The sequence below is a fragment of the Cariama cristata genome, unplaced genomic scaffold, assembly GCF_000690535.1.
Source record: "Cariama cristata isolate BGI_N322 unplaced genomic scaffold, ASM69053v1 scaffold18571, whole genome shotgun sequence".
Classification (NCBI taxonomy): Eukaryota; Metazoa; Chordata; class Aves; order Cariamiformes; family Cariamidae; genus Cariama; species Cariama cristata.
This window is the reverse complement of record NW_009597736.1, coordinates 3,055-22,940: the sequence shown is the minus strand read 5'-3', so window position 1 is coordinate 22,940 and position 19,886 is coordinate 3,055. Positions and strand designations below refer to the sequence as shown.

At 48.2% G+C, this 19,886-nt stretch overlaps 1 protein-coding gene across 1 annotated transcript in view; it reads left to right on the top strand.

The window, feature by feature from the left end:
• SCMH1 (sex comb on midleg homolog 1 (Drosophila)) overlaps window positions 1-19,886 on the top strand; it is a gene marked incomplete at its 5' end in the record, with an annotated part of 42,893 nt that overhangs the window by 20,517 nt on the left and 2,490 nt on the right. The window contains 6 exons of the mRNA XM_009709030.1: window positions 3,906-4,138; window positions 4,699-4,825; window positions 5,865-6,065; window positions 6,742-6,927; window positions 12,986-13,117; window positions 18,796-18,999. Of these exons, the coding sequence (XP_009707332.1) occupies window positions 3,906-4,138; window positions 4,699-4,825; window positions 5,865-6,065; window positions 6,742-6,927; window positions 12,986-13,117; window positions 18,796-18,999 (1,083 nt within the window). The remainder of the gene's footprint in view (window positions 1-3,905; window positions 4,139-4,698; window positions 4,826-5,864; window positions 6,066-6,741; window positions 6,928-12,985; window positions 13,118-18,795; window positions 19,000-19,886) is intronic.

Genomic DNA, 19,886 nt, shown 5'->3' with positions numbered 1-19,886 from the left:
GCTGCGGATGAGCCCGCTTGCTGGGCACAGCTGTTACCACTGCTGGAGCTTGGTGGGTGCGAGCAGGGCTGAGCGCTCTGCACTGCTCCTTGCCGCAGCAATCCTGTGCTTCTTGACCATGTCCTTGTAACATCAAGGGCTGAAATCCTGAAGGAAAATTAGCAGGCACCTGGCAAAGACTTTAGGATCCTTTAGGAAGCATCCAGTCACTGGAAGTGGTTATAAACGCCTTGGTGATGAGACACTAGCGTGGCCAGCCGTAAGTCTGTGTTTTTGGGGCTGCACCGTTGCTGTGTGGGTGCAGCTGGTGGGACAGCTCTGCTCTGAAGCGATTGGCATCTCCTTGTCACACTGATTGCATGCAGCTTTGATACGTCTGGTAGGGGCAAGAGAAATGAATTAGCACGGGCTGGTGTTTTCTCAGATTCTGGTTAAAATCAAACAAAAAGCCAGGCTTGTGGGATTATAAGACCTCATTTCATTAAATTGCTCTGGGTCAGAAAAATGTCTGTGCATTATATCAGTCTCATTGAAGCAGCCATAGAAAAAAATATTCATGCATATTCGGCAAAGTATTCAGCATTGTATTTGGCATTACTGTTAGGCACAAAGCAACGATCTAGGTAATTTTCTGTGTATTTATGCCCTGAGCTGGCTGCACATGTACATGTAACTTAGCCTGTTTCATTGAACACTCTTCTGGGCTGTAGCAGCTCCTCCATCCCTGCTGGAGCCGTGGCTGTGGCAGGGACGTGCTGCCAGGGGCGGCAGGCGCAGTGGAAATTCCTCTGGTGTGGCTGAATGAAATGAGGTTTCCTATCGTGTGGTCTGCCTACACCGAGTTGCAGGCTTTTATTCCCCTAAAAGCCAAAACTGATTCTATAAACCTTGCAAATTAACGTTACCTGTAATAGCTTTACAGCTGAAGTGGACAATAGCTCTGTCTAGCATTTATTGCACCAAAAGATGAAATAATTTTTTATTATAAAATTATACAGTGAAAGCTTGCACACCAGGACTTCACCTGACATCAGGCTCCTTTTCCCTGGCACTGGGATTTCTCTGCGACGTGGTTCCAGCCTGGGAGCCAAGGGTGCGGTTCAGTTGCTCTGCCTACTACATCCCAACTTCCCAAATGCACCATTTCTGTGGGTTTTTCACTAGTAAAACTGAGATCGTGTGTTTGCTTCACAGCTTGCGGTAGAAACCTCAATTTCTCTTCCAGGTTAGAGAAAGCTCATTGCAGCACAGCTTGGTTTAGACACTTAGTATTGGTGCAGATAGCAAACGAAATGCCCCTCATGTTGGTTTACACATCCCTCTAACATTTAAGAGTGTCTTTGAAGTATGGAGCATTTTACCTGTGTTTATCCTTGTTCTACTAACTTGTGTGATTCTAGTAAATCCTTTAATACAAATATTTCTCTGCTGAGATCAGCCATGCACACACAAGGCTGGAAGCACAGCGATTCAGTGATCAGTGCCTGTCCTATCTGTGCCGTTCCTCTCTGCTAGGGCAGCTCAGTGCCAGATGTCACCTGTAGCAGGTGACACTCACTGTCCTGGAAAACCATCAACTGTAAGAAGCACTTGAGCTATCGTATTCCCTTTCTTGCCAGCAAAGTAGTCTTGCTGTTAATATTAAACATCTCAAACAAGCAGTAGTAAAACCCTACTTCTGCAGCAGTTCTCTGTATCTGCCTGACACAAAAAAAAGACATTACTTGGGAAGTTAGATAAGATCCCTCAATGACTGTGTACTTCTCCCCAGCATCTGATACAGAGTGGTAATGCACAAAAGCAAGGAAATAAAACTAAACAAGAAAATTGAGGGCACCAGAAATCTTACTCTGCCTACATGATGAGCAGAACAGGATGGTTCCTGAGTGCACCATGTTATTTGCACCGGTGCAAAGTGAGGTTAGGGTGGGTGTAAACCACCTGAAGACAACTGCAGGACATTCTGCACTTCACTTTTTGTGCAGGTTACTCATAGCAATGTCCAGGAGCTCAGTGCGATAGGGCAGGGACAGCAGAGTTCATCATCTCACAGCAGTGAGTGGAAGCATACACAAGATTTGCCAGTAGCAGTCGTTGCCGGCACCAGGAGTGCTGCCTGGTATTCCAGGCCCTTCTCTGCGGTACCTGCTGACCTCTGCATCCTAAAGATCCCTAGGCCAGGTGGCCTTGCTGTGACACTGAGCTGGCAGCTGGGGGTCAGCTCTGTCTGCCCTCATGCCCGCTGCACAGCCATCTTTGGCACTGCCAACGAGACAGAAATGCCCATGTGGCTGGAGGCTGGGAGTCCCAACGGCTGGTTGGACCTGGAGGAGTGCCTGGCCAGTGCGTCCACCCACAAGAAGTCATCTAGTCCTGCTGTGAGATAACACCAGTCCTGGTTTTGAGCTGCCTGGATGAACCATTCGCTAAAGTTTTCTCAGACCTGGCAGCCAGGTTCATGCCAAGCATCGCCATGGAGAGCACAGGGTACCCCAGAGTTAAAGCTGGTGAATGGAATCAGACCAGAAGGGCAAAGCAGGATCCTCCACCTCCAGTGGTTTGTTCACGTAAGGCCAAAATAAGCTGCCACTGGTGGGACCTTATACACATTTCCCCATACCAGCCATGCTCGGTCTGTACTTCGGTTAGCAGTGAGGTAGTTAGGAGAGCCGTCAGCTCACTGCCCCATCCCTGGAATATCTCCTGACTCAGGGCTTGCTGCTGTCACCTCGCAGCCCACTGATCTTCTCCAGACCCTTAGAAAGTTGGACCTGGCTTGGTTTGCTGCTTCTGAGCTGCCGGCAGGAAACGGTGTCTTTGTGCCAGGGGAGTGAGTCCTTGCTCACAGTAACTGCTCATAAAACCCTTGCTAGAAAAACCTTAAAATACCTCTTTATGTACCCACCATTGTGCCACTGTTAGAGCTGTGTGCCATCCTGGTGTCAATCTTTTATTGCACTCTGTTTCCTTGACTGAGATTTTTCTCCTTAACTATAAAGCCCCTCACTTCAAAACTTGTTGTTTTTTCTTTTTTTCCAATTCAGAGCCCCCGTGTTGAATATGCAGTGAGGTTTCCAGGTCTGAGACACAAGACATCCTAAAAGTCACTGTGCGTTTTTCAAAATCTAGGAGCGTTTTGTCTTGTTTCTTTTTAGCAGAAGTTTAAATCTAGAGGAAATATTGGTCTGCTGAGCTGGGCCAGCTCATCTCTAGCCTTTGGCAGGACTTGGGAAAGAAGAATGACCAAATTCAGGGCATTTGTGGGCAAATACACCAGAAACCTGGTTTTGTCATGGAAAGCGTGAGAAGATAAGAAGGAACAGGCTATGTGCTGGCACTTGACTTACTTCTGGCAGTACGTGAGAGGAGCAGCTCAGCTGATCCAACGGAGATGAGCCAGGAGCAGTAGTCCTTGCAGGCATCAAGGGTGGTGCTGGTACCTTCCAGTGCAGTTCACTGGTAATTTAGGGACAGAGGAAATTTGAATTCTGCCTTGAGAGAGGGAATTTCCAGCACAGCACTGGCTCTGTGACTATCAGGCAGGTCTTGACTGATCCTTCCCCTAAGAATGCTTTCAGTGCATTTTACGTGATCGCTGGCAGGTCACCACTCGTGGTAGGAAGAGATGTAGGTGCCAGTTATTTTCAGGAAGGAAGGTATGACTGAAAGCATGATCCTTCTGGAGTTCAGCCCATCCAGGCTAAGCCACAGTGTCCCACAGCTCAAGTGCTGAACCAAGGATCAGTGCATTTGGTTTTTATTCTGGCATGGAGAGCAGTAGCCTCCATTCAGGGGGCTGTGAATACTCCAGCTTTTTCCATGTGACACTGTATAAAGATGGAGGCTGCTCTTGTTTTGATTCTCACCTGATTTAATTATATTTGCTTTTTCTCTTTTTATTTCAGTTGTGATTCCAAAGAGCCCTTTACCTGCCTCCGAAGTAAACTCGGAGAAACCTAGCATGCACAGTAGCACAAAGACTGTTTTGGGGCATCAACAAGGGCAAAGGCGTCGCAAAACAGGGAAGAAGCGTGGTCGAACGACCAAAGCGCTAATCCATCACCCCATGCCTACACCCTCCAAGTCAGTGGAGCCTTTGAAATTCCCCAGAAAGAGAGGCCCCAAGCCTGGCAGTAAGGTAAAAGCTGATGCTGATGCAGGCGGGTGAAAAGCAGGTGCTGCAAGTTCTGCCATGGGATGGTGCATGCGTGTGTTTGTGCACGTTTGTCTCAGCCTCTGGCTGTATGACTGCAGCAAGTAGGAGACCAAAGGGGTTTGTGGGCTGGGAATATCCCTCAGAGTCCAGCCCCAGAGCTGTAGAGAATGTCTGTGTCCTAAAGATCATTTCCATCAAGAAACTGTGTCTTTGGAGCTGCATTAGCTGTGAAGTAGCATGGCAGATGCTGTGATCATGACAGGGTGGCCAAACGGTGGAATAAGCTCTTCCGTCCATCGTGTGTAGCTAGTCTAAGTTAAGCAGAGGTGGCAGATCTCAGGCTTGTTATTTTTTCAGGATTGTGGTTTATAAAATACACACATATTGATTACTAGGTTCTTGAGACTCCCCGTCATCACCATCAGAAAGTGTGTCATGTTCCACAGTGCCTTGTCTGTTGGATGCAGAGGAGAGAGTGTAGTGATCATGGGTGGTAAAGGACAGCAGGGATAAAAGGAGAAATATCTCCTCTTTTTCTGCAGAGGAAACCTAGGACATTGCTGAACCCAGCACCCACCTCTCCAACAACCAGTACCCCAGAACCAGACACAAGCACTGTGCCCCAGGACGCTGCTACAATCCCCAGCTCTGCCATGCAGGCTCCCACAGGTAAGGGTCTCAAACTGCATTCTTGACAAGATTGCACAGTTAGGAGCTGCATCAGCCAGAAAGCAACATGTGGAGATACTCCCATTTCTTCCTAAATTTGTAAACCAGCAAACATTACAATTCCAGAAGGGCTGGCCTAAGAGAGAATGTGTCAGGAGGAAAAGAGAGGCACACGAGTTCATTTATCTCTCTGTCTGTTTTGGAAATAATGAAGCCATAGGAAGATTGCAAGTCCATCTGTTCAGTTTCCCTGAATGACCACATGCATGCTAGTGACTCCACAGCTCTTGAAGGGCTCTTCTTGTGGCCCATCCTGCCCAGAGGCAGTATGGTGTGCAGCACCTCTCGTGAGTCCAGAGTGCAAGCTCTCCCAAACCGTGCCAGGCACAGCTCCTGAAGGTACACCAAGACGCAGAACAATTGCTGAACGACAGTGGCAATGGTCTGTTCAGCTTCAGCCAGGATATCGAGCCAAACAGGGACAAGAGGGAGCAGGGGAGGAGTAGGAGCATCAGTGCAGAGTATATGCTCTGCTACAGCTGTGAGATGTAGCTGAAGATGAATCTGGGCACGAAAGTCTAATGCAAAGCTGCTTTTTATAGTTCGGTCAAGCACTGGATATGGGCTGACCCCTCTGTTTCCCTAGAACTTAACTGGGCAGTTTTCAGAGGAACCTAAAGAACCCAGTTTCCCTAAAAAGTGGGGGCTGCGTTCCTTCACCTCCTTTGAACATCGCAGCCGCCTTACCTGGCTGGCATGGGAACCACTTTGCAGCCTGCCTTTGGGAGCCTGAGTGCTGGGGAAAGCTAGGAGAAACAGCAGCAGCTTGGAAGGTGAGTGTGAGGCAGGAAGATTTTGGAGGTGATTCCCCTCTATAAGTGGCTCAGCTGTTAGGATGCAGACAGGCAGTCATGGTGGATTCCCCTTTGTGAGTGATTTGACAGTCTTAAAATCTCAGCATCTCTCAGCTTGGATTTTAGGCATCTGTTTCTTGCTTTCTTTAGTGGGTTAATGGCAAACGCATTTCTCATCTTGGCAGTTTGCATTTACTTGAACAAGAATGGCAGCACTGGGCCCCACCTAGACAAGAAGAAAGTTCAGCAGCTGCCGGACCATTTTGGACCAGCTCGAGCTTCTGTTGTCCTGCAGCAAGCAGTACAGGCCTGCATTGATTGCGCTTATCATCAGAAAACAGTCTTCTCCTTCCTAAAACAAGGCCACGGGGGAGAGGTCATCTCAGGTGAGAACTGGCCCACAGCACTTTGCCTTCAGAGATGTCATTGCAAGAATTCGCCTGTTGGAAGATATCTCTCCTGAAGCTTGGTGCAGTCACGGGCCAGGGGCAGACAGATTTCTGTCTTCTCTTTCTTGCCAAACATCTGTGTGAGTGAAGCAACAGCGAGCAGCTGACTCAGAGCAGAGCAGTTAGCGTGGCCTCCAGGCACAGCTGCTGGAGAAGGCAGCATGCAGCCCTGCTATCAGCCTGGGCAGCGTTATGCTTCACCTATCATCCCCCAGCACTGCCCGAGCCCCCAGGAGGAGGCAGAACGGGTGGGATTTTCAGAACTCCTGACGAAAAGACAAGAAATACCCCGTTTTTTTTAATTTTGCTTTTAAGCCCGTGGTTACCTGGATGCTGGGAGTGCAGGCCCCTCCTTGAATGCCTTTCCATTCCCTCGAACGCAGCTTCTCAGGCGCTGCAGCCCCATACCTGATGCTGGGTGCAGCAGACTGGTTTTGGCCTGTCCCGGGGAAGCGAGCTCGCCAGCACTGAGCCAGCGGAAGGCAGTGGCTTTTGTTTGCTCTAGTCTAGACCAGCGATGCTGAGATACAGAAGCTGGCTGTTCAGCCCTGGGCGTAGTCTCCTGCCTTTGCTGGGGGTTTACGTGTTGGGCTCTGTTTGTTTCTGTCTCCAGCTGTGTTTGATCGGGAACAGCACACTCTGAACCTGCCAGCAGTAAACAGTATCACCTACGTCCTCCGCTTCCTGGAGAAGCTCTGCCACAATCTTCGCAGTGACAACCTCTTTGGGAACCAGCCTTTCACTCAGAACAGCCACATGCAACGCTCACACGAGTACGACCACGACAGGTATCTACCAGGTAGGAGCTGGGGCGGGGGCGGCATTGTAGGGACCCCAGATGCTCCATGTCTTAACCCAGATTTTATCTTTATCTCAGTAGGCAGGCGTGCATTTCAGAGCCCTCTTTGCAGGGTTCATTGCATCACACCTAGTGTCATGCACATGCCCACAGGGCTCTTTTTGTGCAGGATTCAAGTTGCCATATTTTCTGCCTGTCGGTCTGATTTCCATCTCTGCCTGTAGGTTTCTGCTCATCCATGCTGTCTCCTTGTCTTCTCTCCTCTCCTTATCCCCTAGTCCTTCCCGCTTCCTGTAATCTGATAATAGTGACTTCATCCAGTTAGGAATTAAGGTGAAAGACTGCATGAGAAATAGAAGAGTGATAACATGCAGCAGGTAAACCTATAATTAGAAATGGAATTAAAACCTAGCAGAGCGGTTTCCACACTGGCTGTGAATCTGCTGGCAGCAGGCAGCACATCCAGCCCTCGGTGAAAGTGTAGCCCGTTCAGGGATGATGCACAGTGCAGCAATCTGAGGCATAGGTGGCTTTGTTTTTCTTGGCATGGCTGACGCTTTACTGCATTGAAGCAACACACCCCTGGCAAGATAGTTCATGCCACAATGCAAATCGTCAGGCTGCAAAATTGCTTTTAAACGAAAATGGTGGAAAACGAGAAGACCAGTTGTTTTCCCCGCAGTGCTGTGTAGTGGCAGCAACCCCTGGGGTGATAGCTGCCTCCCCGGGCTGGCCGTGGGGCTCTGAGGGAACTGTAGGAATGCCAGTCGTGGAGAGGATGAAAGCTATCTGCACCCTCTGTAGGTAGTTGACAAGTGTCTTTTGCTGATCTCTCATGTCTTGCTTCCTCTGCTACCTTTCTGCCCCCACTGAGTCAGCAAATAGCTGTTGTACTGCTTGAGGTCTTTCCACAGTTTTGGATAATTATGGCTCTGACAAGAAAAGCAAGAATTTCTAATGTAAAAGGATAAGCACTTAGGAAGAACTGTTTTAAGGAGAAGTTGCTAAGTGTGAAGCTTAGGAGCAACAGCCTAATGCCATAGTGCTTCACTGCATCTCACAAAGCACCCATTCTCGGGGGGGAAAGGATTAGCAAGAGTCTAAAGAGCATGAGGAACTCAAAGCAACTGTCCTCTGCTTCCTCCATGGCTGATCAGCTGCCTGCGGTCTGGGGCTGTGCAGAGCCATGCTGGAGCCAGCAATGCCAGGAGCAGGGAGCCATGCTGTGCTGTAAGAAGAGGAGCTGTAGGAAGTGGGTTGGCTGCTATGGCAAGTACAGGAGCAGCATGTCTAGTTAGTGGTACTAAAGATTACGCCTCTAGGGAACCCTGAATTAGAAGAAATCTCCATGTTTCACTGTCGAAGTACCCTGTCATCACAAGGTAGAGCAAAACCAGAATGGGAGGAAGAGGACCCAGGGTCTGGGCATGGTAGCAGGCTTGGATGGAGAGGATCCCGTAGCTCACACACATGGTTTCTAGCCACCATGAGATGTCGGTGGTGTCTGTGCTAAGAGCTGGGCTGCCTGGCAGTGTGGAAAAGTATAAAGAGCAAAGTCAGAATTCAGGAAAACTCAGGCAGAGCACCAGACATGACAGGACGCTGAGACCTGCCCATCCTGAACTCTTCTTTAGAGTGCTTGCAGGGATTAAAGAAAGATTAACCACAGTCCAGAGAAGTGATAACACCCAGTCCTGTAGTTCATATTGATGTCTTGGGGATTGTTGGGCATCTGGTCATCTAACACCTTTCTCAAGCACCTGAAAGAAGATGATAAACATTGTTATGTATACATTACAGTGGCTTCTGGTCAGGGCAAAAGAAACAGTAATGGCGATTTTGAGAGGATAGGGCTAGTCATGGAAGAATGAGGATGCAATTGTACATCAGCTTAAATCACACCAAGTGTCAAGGCTGCTGTGGTCTCACCTTCAGCTCTGTCTGTCCTGCCTTGTTTCCTCTACAGTACAGGTGCTCATGTGCCTGAATACGGCTGGTTCTTCCAGAAAACGATCACTGGTTAGGACTGGGAGCTGGTCTCAATTCCCAGAACAAACTTCCTTCACAGGAGTACCTGTGGATGCCGTGGAGAATTCGTGCATGTGCTTGGGGCAGAAGAAGGGAGGTCTGCAGCAGCCCTTAGGTCAGCGGCATCCTGACATTCTGTCTTGCTAAGTAAAGCATCGTCATGGAAATAAGGGGAAATAGATCAAGTTGTACATCAGGAAACAGTAGATTTGCAAGAAAACATGAAGCCAGTTGCTGTTATTAGGAACAGGGATAGGCTGTGAAATGTGAATGGGTAGATCTGATCTGGAGCCATCTGAAAACATAGGACTGGAGGGACCTTTTGGACCATTGAGCCTTGGATCCTGTTATTACAGGCACCACAGCATACGGTGTTGCTTTAACTCTGGAGTTGGGGATTTTGCTTTTCCACTGGAGGCTGCTCTAAGGTTTTTTGCTGAATTTTTAGAAACTATGTTGTAGTTTCTAGCTTAGATTTATTCTTGGGCAACTTGATATCTGTGTCTCCTTGTCTTAACATTGTCTTTTAGCTTAACTTAGTTCTCCATCTTCTGGAATTAGTTAGAGAGCAGTTGTATTCTTCAGGGAAGCTTGCCTTTTGGCTGCTCTGGTAAGAAAGGCTCTCTGCTTTCCTCATCTTGTGTTGGTTTGAATTAAACTTCATGAGGTGACCAGAGTGCCACCCAGCACTCTGGGGAAGAGCTCATGAGGACGTGGTACCACAGCACTGGCACCACCACGTTCACAAGAAATGTCTCTGGAAGCTGGTTTTCGTCACTGTATCTTTGTAGCAGGTGATGATCAACCCGTCCTGGTCGCATACTCTGTTCTTCTCATCCATTATTGTCAACTGCAAGTTCCCAGCTCATCGGACAATGCTTCAAGTGCACATCTGCATTTTACTGCTGGATTTACCTCCTTTCTGGTACTCGGTTCTATATGTATTTTTTGTGCATAATTTCAAATACTACTTTATCTGACCTGATGTGGGATGACATCAGCAGATTTCCTCAGTGAATCTCTAAAATCTGTGCCAAAGTTATTAATAAAAATATTAAATGACACTGGTCTCAAGAATCATCCTCAAGAAAATTCATTAGCAATTGCTCTCCAACCTCATGTTCTTGCTCAGTGCTCTGCCAACTGCTTTTCCCCTCAAATCACATGTTTGTGCATATAACAAGGCTTCTGGTAATCCTCATGTTCTCTGTCTCAGCTGGTGGTTCTCTGTATCAAATGCCTTGCTGAATTCCAGGTAAATGAGAGTGACCACTCTTCTGTTGTGTGATAGATCAGTTATTTTCCCATGATAAGGAAGCTATTGGGTTAGTCTACTCTGATGAACGCCTACCGCAGTATGTGCCATGTGTAATTGCAGTATTTTCCTGATCCTTTCCTTCAGAACCTCTTACAAGCCTTGCGGTACTGCTGAGGTCAGATGTGAGCATTTTGTTGCCAAAATAATTTTTTCGCCTTCTTTTTCAGATGTTAGCACTGTGTTTCCAGTCACTCTGAGCAGTGCGTCACTGAGTTTTGTTAGAATTTGCTGCAGGAGACCCAGGGTTTCATCTGCACCTTCTTTCTAAAGTTACATTTTGACTTCCTCTGCCCCCTCACATCCCCACTTTGTGTACATTCAGTTGTTTGACTTCCCTGTCTTAGTCAAGGGGGTATATTTTCATTCCTGTCCCTTTTCTTTTATCCTTTGAGCCTTGCCCTGGTGTTCAGCATGGCTGCGACTGGAAACGAAGGGTGGGATTTGTTTTACTGAACGCAGGTGGATGTCGCGGAGGCATCGACACCTGAGCTAGTTGTGTAGGCACGCTCTGCAGTCGGGGAGGAGGTACCAGTGCAGTCAGTGAAGTTACAGCATCCTAAAGTAGGAGCATTGACTTTGACCTTGACTTGGTAAGATGAGGTGAGCAGACTCTGACTGTAAAGGCGTCCATCCTGACTGCCTTGGGAGGGCCAACAGCACAAACCCAGGCATGGGCAGATGTGCTTCTCTTCCTCCTCACCAACCTCCCAGGGTGAAATATCCCTCAAAGCTGTCCCATCATTTGCAGGCAAGGACAACCTTTTTTGCTTTTTTTCTCAATCTTTATCTTTCTGCACAGTATCCTCTCGCTGCGTTCCCATGCACCTGTTACTTCTATAGCTGAAAACGCAGTCCTGTCTTTTCCTTTGCACTTTGTCAAAAGACAGAATGAGTTAAAAAGTTCACTTTGTCCCTGTATTCACCATCCTCTGAGGTATATGACTCCATGCTGAGCAGGTCCTTTTCATCTCCAGTAAATGATCTGCTTGTTCTTGAAGTGAACATCTTATCCACTTAGATTTGGGGTCCTTTCCTCCCAGATTATTTCCTCACTGATGATACACATTCATGGCATCTTTTGAACTGGAGGTATTTTCTTTTTTTTTCCTGATGATCCAGAATCGTGACTGCTGAGTGCAGCTCTATGTATTACTCAGTTTCTTTATTTTCTTAAAATTCGTCCTTTAAAATCGGAGACCCTGACTACAAACCTACTTTTGGTTTATCTTTCCATTAATTTACACTGACCTAACTTCTGATTCCCTGGGTTACCTTCTACAACCTGACCTTCTGAGTTTACATTATTTTTAAAATCAACCAATGTATAAAATAACCCAGAACGAAACCTGATAAAACCTTTAAAAAGCATCGCCTTTTGTTGTGGTTCTGTGACTGTTTGGTGAAGAAGGTCACGCAGTTTTAGATTTAGAGATATCCAGAGATATTACTAAGAGCATTTGTTTCCCATCTGTGTCTGGGCAATGAATGTTTCTTACAGGGACTTGTCCTGAGGACAGTATTTGTCTTTCTAATAATGTTACAGTGATTTTTGATCATATGTGTATGGAGTCCCAGGGCCTCAGTGTAAGCAGCTTATCTTTCATTTCCCCAAAGGATTTTGACAGAATGGATACTTTTCTCTACCTTTGTATTTCTTTTCAGTCAACTAAATTGTGACCGTCTGATGCTTCCCACCCATCTGTACCTTCGTTTCTTTGTTTGGCGTGATGCATCTCCCTTGGTGTCCGGTCTCAGTCGCTCCCCACTGTATTTCTGTCACCCCTCCAGCACCCGTTCCTGCCCTGCACCCGCAGTTGGGGCTCCTCTGTGCTGTTGTCCAGCTCCCAGCATTTGTCTGCGAGCATTTCACCCCTCTCCCCACACACCTTGAACGCTGGAGGCTCACATGTGTCGCCTGTGCTCGGGGCAGCTGGAAGGGGCCAGCCAGGAGCACCGGTGGCCCACGTGGGTGGTCAGAGGATGACCTCCTCATTGCTTCTCAAGTTGACCGTGCTTTGTCCAGATGGGTCATGGTCTGCCACCCACTGTATCGCTTGCCTGGCTGCTGTTCCCCTCAGTGTTAGTGGTTCCATTCTCTGTGTTCATCCACCCACTGATACTTTGTGTGCAGCCTTTAGCCGTCTGCAAAGAGACATCTCGCAGCCCAGCCTGACGTCTCGTCTGCTGCGTACAATATGGAGAACCCATCACGGGGAAGCATTTGGAGAAGAGCAGCAGCGACAGCTGGGGCGCTTGAGGGATCCATTTGGGGAAAGATTGAAAATTTGAGTATGGTTTAATCAAGCACTGTGTATGGCACAGAGCGTTTGCAAATCATCCAAGGGTTGTTTGCAAATCGTCCAAGGGTTATGTGCGTCTGAAAGGTGAAGAGTGGGGAGGAGCAGGAATCGTGTGCGAATGAGCCAAGGGGTAGAACAAGGAGAAATGGAATTAAGTCCATCAGAGGTGATATTTGGGGTGAAATATGGCAAAATGTGGCTAAGATTCTTTGTTAGGTTTCTCGCCACCCTTTTTCTCTGATAAAACTTGCAAAGCAAAATATAAAATGTTACGCACTGACAGATGTGCTGGATTGCAGTTTTAACAGGCTGTTACCAGTCTGGCGATGCATGCGAGTCGGAAGTGACTCTGGCAAGACTGAATTTCCCAGAAAGTCTCCACTCCTGAATAGGGCTTGTTCTCTTTTCCTAGACAGAAGCAGTTCGTTAGACGGCACTCTGCAGGGACCAGGCCGGGGTGCAAAGCGATATTCCCAAGATTCCCCTCCATACAGTGCTCCTCTCTCCCCCAAGTTACCAAAGAATGACCGTCACCCTTTGGAAGGTGAGCATAGCGTCTCTTCCCAAAGCTGGCTGTTTGTAGCAACTTGTAACGGATACAGCAGGGTTAGATCTGCCGTGCCAAATTGAGCCATGGGTTTAGAAAATCTGCTTTGCTTTGTCTCTGGCTTGGGTTGGTGCTTGGCGTTTCCAAGTAGAGTGAAGAAACCACTCTTTGCCAAGGCAGGTTCCCCAAGCAGTTGTATGAGGCATGTGGAATGCAGGGATAATTCCTTATAACCCTGATAGTCAGCATCTAATACCATATAATCTGGGATTTAATTACCCGTATTTTAGCTTCAGTTGCTATACATGGTATTAACGGTCATAAAACAGCCCAGTTGCTTCAGTCAGTCTTCCCCTGAATTTTTCCATGATGGTTTGCTGCAGTGTATTGTCCAGATGCTGATGTGCAGCTGAACGGCCAGGAACCTGCTGCCCTTTCCCAGGATCCCATCTTGTTCCTCACAGTCCTCCCTAAATAGCAAAGAGGGTCTTACTAGCATGTGCTTCACCAGCTAAACCAGATGAAATCATATCCCGCAGTGCTGCTGCTTCCTGCAGTGTCCATTGGGTAACGCTGGTGCAGATGTGCTGTGCCGTGTTCTCGTGTTCTCAAAAGCAGTTGCAGAAATGTCCTCTTTGGTATGTGGTCCATAGGTGTCCCTTGCATGTGCAGTTGGGAGATTTCCAGGGGGTCCAGGTAGCTGGAGGACTACCTGAGCCGGAGCAGGAGTCTTCAATAAATACAATTCCACCTTCCCTTTTGTTTTGAACTGCAAGCACTTGATAATGCAGACTGGAGATTCAACCTTACTGAAGCCTTTTAATTAATTTATGGTGAAATCTGCTAAGGAGTTAGTCTCAATTCTTTGTAATATGTCCCTCAAAAATTGCTGGAGACTCTTGGCAGGGCTCATAGTTCGGCGGCTCTGTACTCTGTTGCTGTCCCTTTAGAATCACCATTTCCCTGGTTCTTGCTGAGTTTGCAGCACTTGGGTTGTTGATCCCAGATTTGAGAGTGCACAGCCTCCCACGTGCTGTGGTGTAATTTTAGTCTCCATCCATCACTGTGCCCAGTGCTCTTCAGGATTACTGACCCCATATCTAAGCACGGCTGATCTCAACTTGCACCCTATGATGGACAGTTTCCAGTGGCCTTAGTATCTACATTGATTAAAATTGTAGGTTTGTCACATAGCTGAAGCGAAGAACAAGATGACGTGTGGGACTGTCTCATGTATTCCAGCATATTGTCAAGTCAAAAATTGTCCACTGAGGCCCAGTCCGTTTCTTACCTCTAGACCAGTCCCTGCTGGTCTCCTCAACATTCTCCTCTAATACGTCAACCGCTGCACTTAGGTAACCAGTAGCAAAGCCTGTCTGCTCCTCTGCTACCAGGATGTTGAACATGCAGTGTTCGGCCTGTTCTTGAAGCACGATGATGTGCTCTAAAGATTACAGTGCCTTGGTTAGATGGTGAATATTGTACACTCTGTATTGTCAGTGAAGAGAGAAGGCTTCCAAATGGGTAATTCCAAGGAGGAACCCACATTAGGTTATCTGCAGGAGTGATGCTTAGTTGACTTCAAAGTCTATTCAGTTGTCTCTTGGCCTCTGAATGGGTCATGCCATCTGGATGCCCAGAGTACGCCAGCCTCTTCTGTAAAAGTGGAGACCAATGGGCAGAAAGTGTGCCTTCACATGAGGGTGATGATCCTGTTGGTGTGTGAACTTCCTGCGGCAACTTGGTCTTGTTCTCGTCTTGGTCCAAGCAGGGGTTGTACAGGGCAAGGGGAAATGAGGTGCAGTTCCAAATTCCATCTAGAAATGAATTCTTATCCCACAGCTAAAAGCCTGTTCATCCTCCTCCACCACGAAATTTAAGTAAAAGCAGGAATATTTGCATTTCAGAGGATATATTTTAAGAATATGAGCCTGGAATACTCAGATATTGAACATTTCTTGAGCAAGGAGATCACGTCTTCTCTCAGTTTTGAACTTCCCTGGCAGAGCACATTCTGGCTTCAGCAGTGTGACAGACAACAGTACCTGAACAGTTTCCAGTTTGCCACATTGAAGGCAGTGAGTAGCAGTGGGAAGCCTTAATTCATCATGTCTTTGGCAAGAAGTCAGAAAGATGAGGAGGGGATCTCACTTCTTACATTGTTTTTCTCTTGCATCTAGTGGCATTTATGTAGCTTTTTGCTAAAAAGCTGCAGTTCCAGCACAGTGGGGACCTGCTTTTCAAAGACTATCATTTGTTGGAAACAGTGGGTGTTTAGTAGTTGTGCAAATCAGATTTATACTTGTGGCCAAACTCCATGTTTTAGCAGTAAAACGACACACTTGAATCTATGGCACTATTTGTTTAGTTAAACTTTAATTATCTGCTCCCTGCCTCTCCGCCGCTAATTGTGGCATGTTTTCCTACAATGCTCTAAATGCCAGCCTTTATTTAAAACTAGCAGGTTTTTTGTAGAAGAAAATCTGCCTAAGAATTAACCACCTCCTCCTGGCTCCAAAGTTAGTTGTCAAAGACGAAAGGATTCTGGATAGTGTATATGCCTGAACGCAGTCTGTGCCCTGCCACTTGCAGAAGCATGTTGTCCTCTGTTACAGAAAAGTTGCAGGGCTAGTAATCATTCCCCTCTTGCCTTGTTTCCCTCTCCCCTTTCTTGGAGGTATCATTCATCTGAGCAATTCTCCGTGTGTTTGTATTTTTAAGAAAATCCTAAGTCTCTCTTGCATTGAGCCTACTAAGAAGCCTCTAGCTCTGCTGCAGCATTTACAGCACAACCAAGCACGCACCAGCCCAGAGATAGGTAACGTGAGGATGAACATGCAGCTTTAATTCTTCCTCTTCGGCAAAACAAAGCAGTACTCCCCGGTTGCATGGCCTCATCCTCTTCTTCAGATGTATGATCATGAGCACATGTGAGAACATGATCACATATTTGAAGAATGCATCACAGTGCATTCACATCAGAATAATGACAGTGTGTTAATTGTTGAGTTAAATATTTTCTGAGGGTGAGTTTTGGATCCTTAGCATTGCACCAACATGAACCTGTGCACATGGTCTCCCAGCTTCCCAAGCTGTAATCTTTGCTACCTGAGCCTAGAAATTCCTTCTGCTGACACAAATACCCTCTGTGTGAGCTTTGGGGTCTTCACAAGGAGTTAGACACGCACGTTTGCCTGACTCAGCACATCTGGAGTGAGCATCCCGGGGCTTTCTGGAAAGTTGAAGCTTCTGTGTCATCTCGCAGAGGGTGCTGGCTTTCCTTGGAGGATGGAGGGGTGCAGCCCAGATCTGTTCCCATGTCCACAGCCACTGTCCTATTACAGAGCATCCAGACCAGAGCGGAGGGCTGTGCCTACTGACCCCTGTCATGCTTCTGCATTTTCCTGTGAGTCAGACATCGCCCTTTTGCACAGATGTTTAATGGGAAGTGGTTTGGGTTTTAAGCAAAACTGTCCTGTTGGAGAGGAGACCAAATGTAGTTGCTCTGAAGAAGCTCCTATGGAGTGCCGCTGGTGTAAATTGCATCCACTGTGTCAGGCCAGGAAATTTTTATCCACGCCTGGGCCAGAGCAGCCACCTCAGTACCGGGTTTGCATCCAGTCTTGTGCTGAAATGGGATGGTGGGAAAGTGGTGCAGGAGTGAAGGAGGGGTCCAAAGTTATTCAGGAATAGTTGTGAGTCAGAAAGCCTTCTTTTATGCATAGAGAGCAGGTGCAAACACATCTGCCCATGCAAGAAGCTAGTGACATGCAGGCCAGCACTCAGCACAAGTCACTGGGGGAATAAGAGTCTTCACACCAGTACTGTTTCTACATGAGATTTTAAGGGTGTGCTGCTGGTTTCTGAGAGTGTCCCAGAGACCTAAAAGCAAAGAAAGGCAGAAATGCCTCAAGTGCAGAGTTACAAAGCCCACGAGATGGAGGGTTGCAGTTATGCAGATGATAACCTCACATCTGCTTCGCTCAGTTGCCAAACAGCTTGACAAGAGGGATGTTTCCATTTTGTAGCCTTATGAGATGAAGCTAGCGAAGGTATGGGCTGGCTGCCTCCAGCTGAACTCGCCTCTGGGATCTCTGCTCAAACACAGACAGCAGAAGCATTGAAACCAGAGGATCCCACTTCACAGAATAGTCCTATAGTTCATAAAAACCAGAGAAACTAACGTGCCTCCAGGATATTGGCGAGGCCCAACCTCTGCAACAGTTCGGTGCCACTTCAGGCTCTGGCAAGCTGTGTCTCCCATCACTGGAGCATGGCAGCATCAGCTTAGTAGGAAAGTTTGGGAAGATCTTAACAGCTTTTGGGTCTCATGGACTGCAGTATCAACTCTGCACCCTCACCATCATCCTAGTTCGTCACAACCTCGCTGCCTTCTCACCTACTGCTCCTGTGGTCTGGGAAGTCCCAGGGAAGAAACTCAGGGCCTGGCTGGGGCAGTTGCTCAGGTTTCTTCATCCTTGTCACCTACCATGGTGTTTGAGTGGCAGCAGCTCAGAACTGTGAGCTGCCCTCAGGGTCGCTGGTAGAGGAGCTCCAGCTCCCAGCCAGATGCGGTGGCCCAGCCTAGAGCGCACAGGCAATACCCCTCGTTGTAGGAGCTTCTTTCCTCTTTGGCTGTACGAACTTGCCAGGTATTTCATAATAAAGAATGCAGGTATTTGAGGATGACTCATGAGGCATCAGGTCCACCTGGACTGAGACTAGGTTGTGCATGCCATAGTAAAATCTACAAACAGTGGTCCTAGGATGAAGCTGTCACAGTGTAACAGCGAAAGGAAATCTTGCTGGCTCAGCCAATACAATATATCGCCCCGGACAGTTTCCTCAGGCCCTCCATCCTAATACTGCCATTCACAGGTGAAAATTAAATGTGTTTCTTGAAGAGAAGGTGAGGAAGCCAGTCTCGTACTGGGACCTCTGCCCAGGGAGAGCCCTCTGCCCTATCCCTCCTGCACGTGTCCCACCAAAGGGTGTTGGTCAGCCACTTGGTTAGGCAATGAAAAAGGGCCCAGCAGAAGGTCAGGAGGGGTGAGCAGCTGGTCACCAGCACCTTACTTTTGGGGCCAGAGGTTCAGCACGATTTGAGAGCATTGCCTGGCTGTGACGGTGCAGCTGAGCTGCTGAGAGGAGCCTGCTGCTCCCTCCTGCTCTGCGTGCGTGCTGCTATCCTGGCTACAGCATGAGGCTTACTAAATACCCCCCACAATCCTGATACCTGGTCCGATGACACCTTGCACGCTGATGCTGGTGATGTGCGGCGCTTGACCCCTCGGGGAGCCTCCTCTCCCCGCTCAGGGCTGTTATGCGAGTCCTGTGTCCATTGGTATCCAGAACGGGCAGCCCTCCACCGCCTGCCACCACGGTGCCCTGATGCCAGAGAAGGGCCTCAGGAAGGAGTAAGGACACGGGACTGCAAGCCAGAGCTGGTGGTGGCATTAACAGAGTAGCTGTTGCTCCAGTCTGGCTACCAACCATTATCATGGCTAACTGGTTGGATTGGCATTTGCCGGGCAAACACCAGGCTGCAGTGCTTTAGCAGTGCCTATTTTAATTTCTGTGCTTTTGAGGAGCTGTGGTTCTGCTTTCTGCTGCTGAGCGGTAACTTCGGGCTGCGTGGCGTTCGGGTGCACTGACTGCAGCTTGGTGCGTTCCAGGTGAAACCTTTGTTCTGGGAGATGGCCTCCCAGGGCCCTTGGAGCCTCGCCTGGACCCCATGGACTCTGCCTTGAACTCTGTCAATTCATCCAGCCACAGCAGGAGCTCCAGAGACTATCGCCTGCAAGGATACAGGCACCTGCACCAACCCTCTAGCCTCACCCAGGGCAGTACCTCTGCCTTGCGTAGGCTTAGCTCTGGGGGTAAGAGAGTTAAGAAGCCAGCCCTCCGATTGTAAATTTGGCAATAAAGGGCTTTTCTAACTCCAGTTACACCTTTCTAACTTCAGCAAGTACCAGAGACTGGCCTCTACACTGTTAAACAGGTAGTCTGTTAGGTTTAACGGTAGCTCTAGAGACATGGCAGATGGGCGGGTGGAAATACGGAGAGGTGATGCTTGCAGGGTCGCTTGTTTGGGCTGGTGACTAGATGGACCCTGGAGGTCAGCAGAGAGGAAGGAGGAGGCAGAAGCCGAACTTTGCAAGCATGGGCAAGGGGTTGTTAAAGCAATAAATGGGCATCTGCATCCGTGAGGATGAGTCCGGAATGGCCAAGGAGTTGAGAATTGCCTGATGAGGCTGGGAGCTGGGGTGGGTGGCCAGGAGGATGGGTGGATGCGTGCACTTGTCTGTATGAAGAAATAGAGGCAGGAGAGCTGTCCATTGCAGTAAATCAGCGCATGTCAAATCCAGGTGTTTGCCAAAAAAGTTGTAATTTTAGGTGCATGGCATCGATAAAAGCCTCTAAAAAGCGCAGGCTGCTGATGCCTCGATCCGTCTGCCTCCCTCCACATCCGTGTATGCAGGCAGAGAGCTGAAACAAAAGGCTGTGCCGATGTCGGCACGTTGGGAGCAGGACTTTTGTTAGCTTGGGTGGTGCTTTAAGACAACAGAATTTCACATATGGGCTCAGAAAATGCAGCCGATGAAAACGTATAACAGATTTGCTGTGTTAAATTTGCAAAAGGTGGTGTTCGGAGAGGGGGAACGAGGGGAGAGACGGTGCGTGGGGGGGAGAAGCGGGAATGGAGGATTGTTTTCTGCAAAGGTGGAAACCATCAGCAGATGGGTAAGGAAGAGTGGAAATGGGG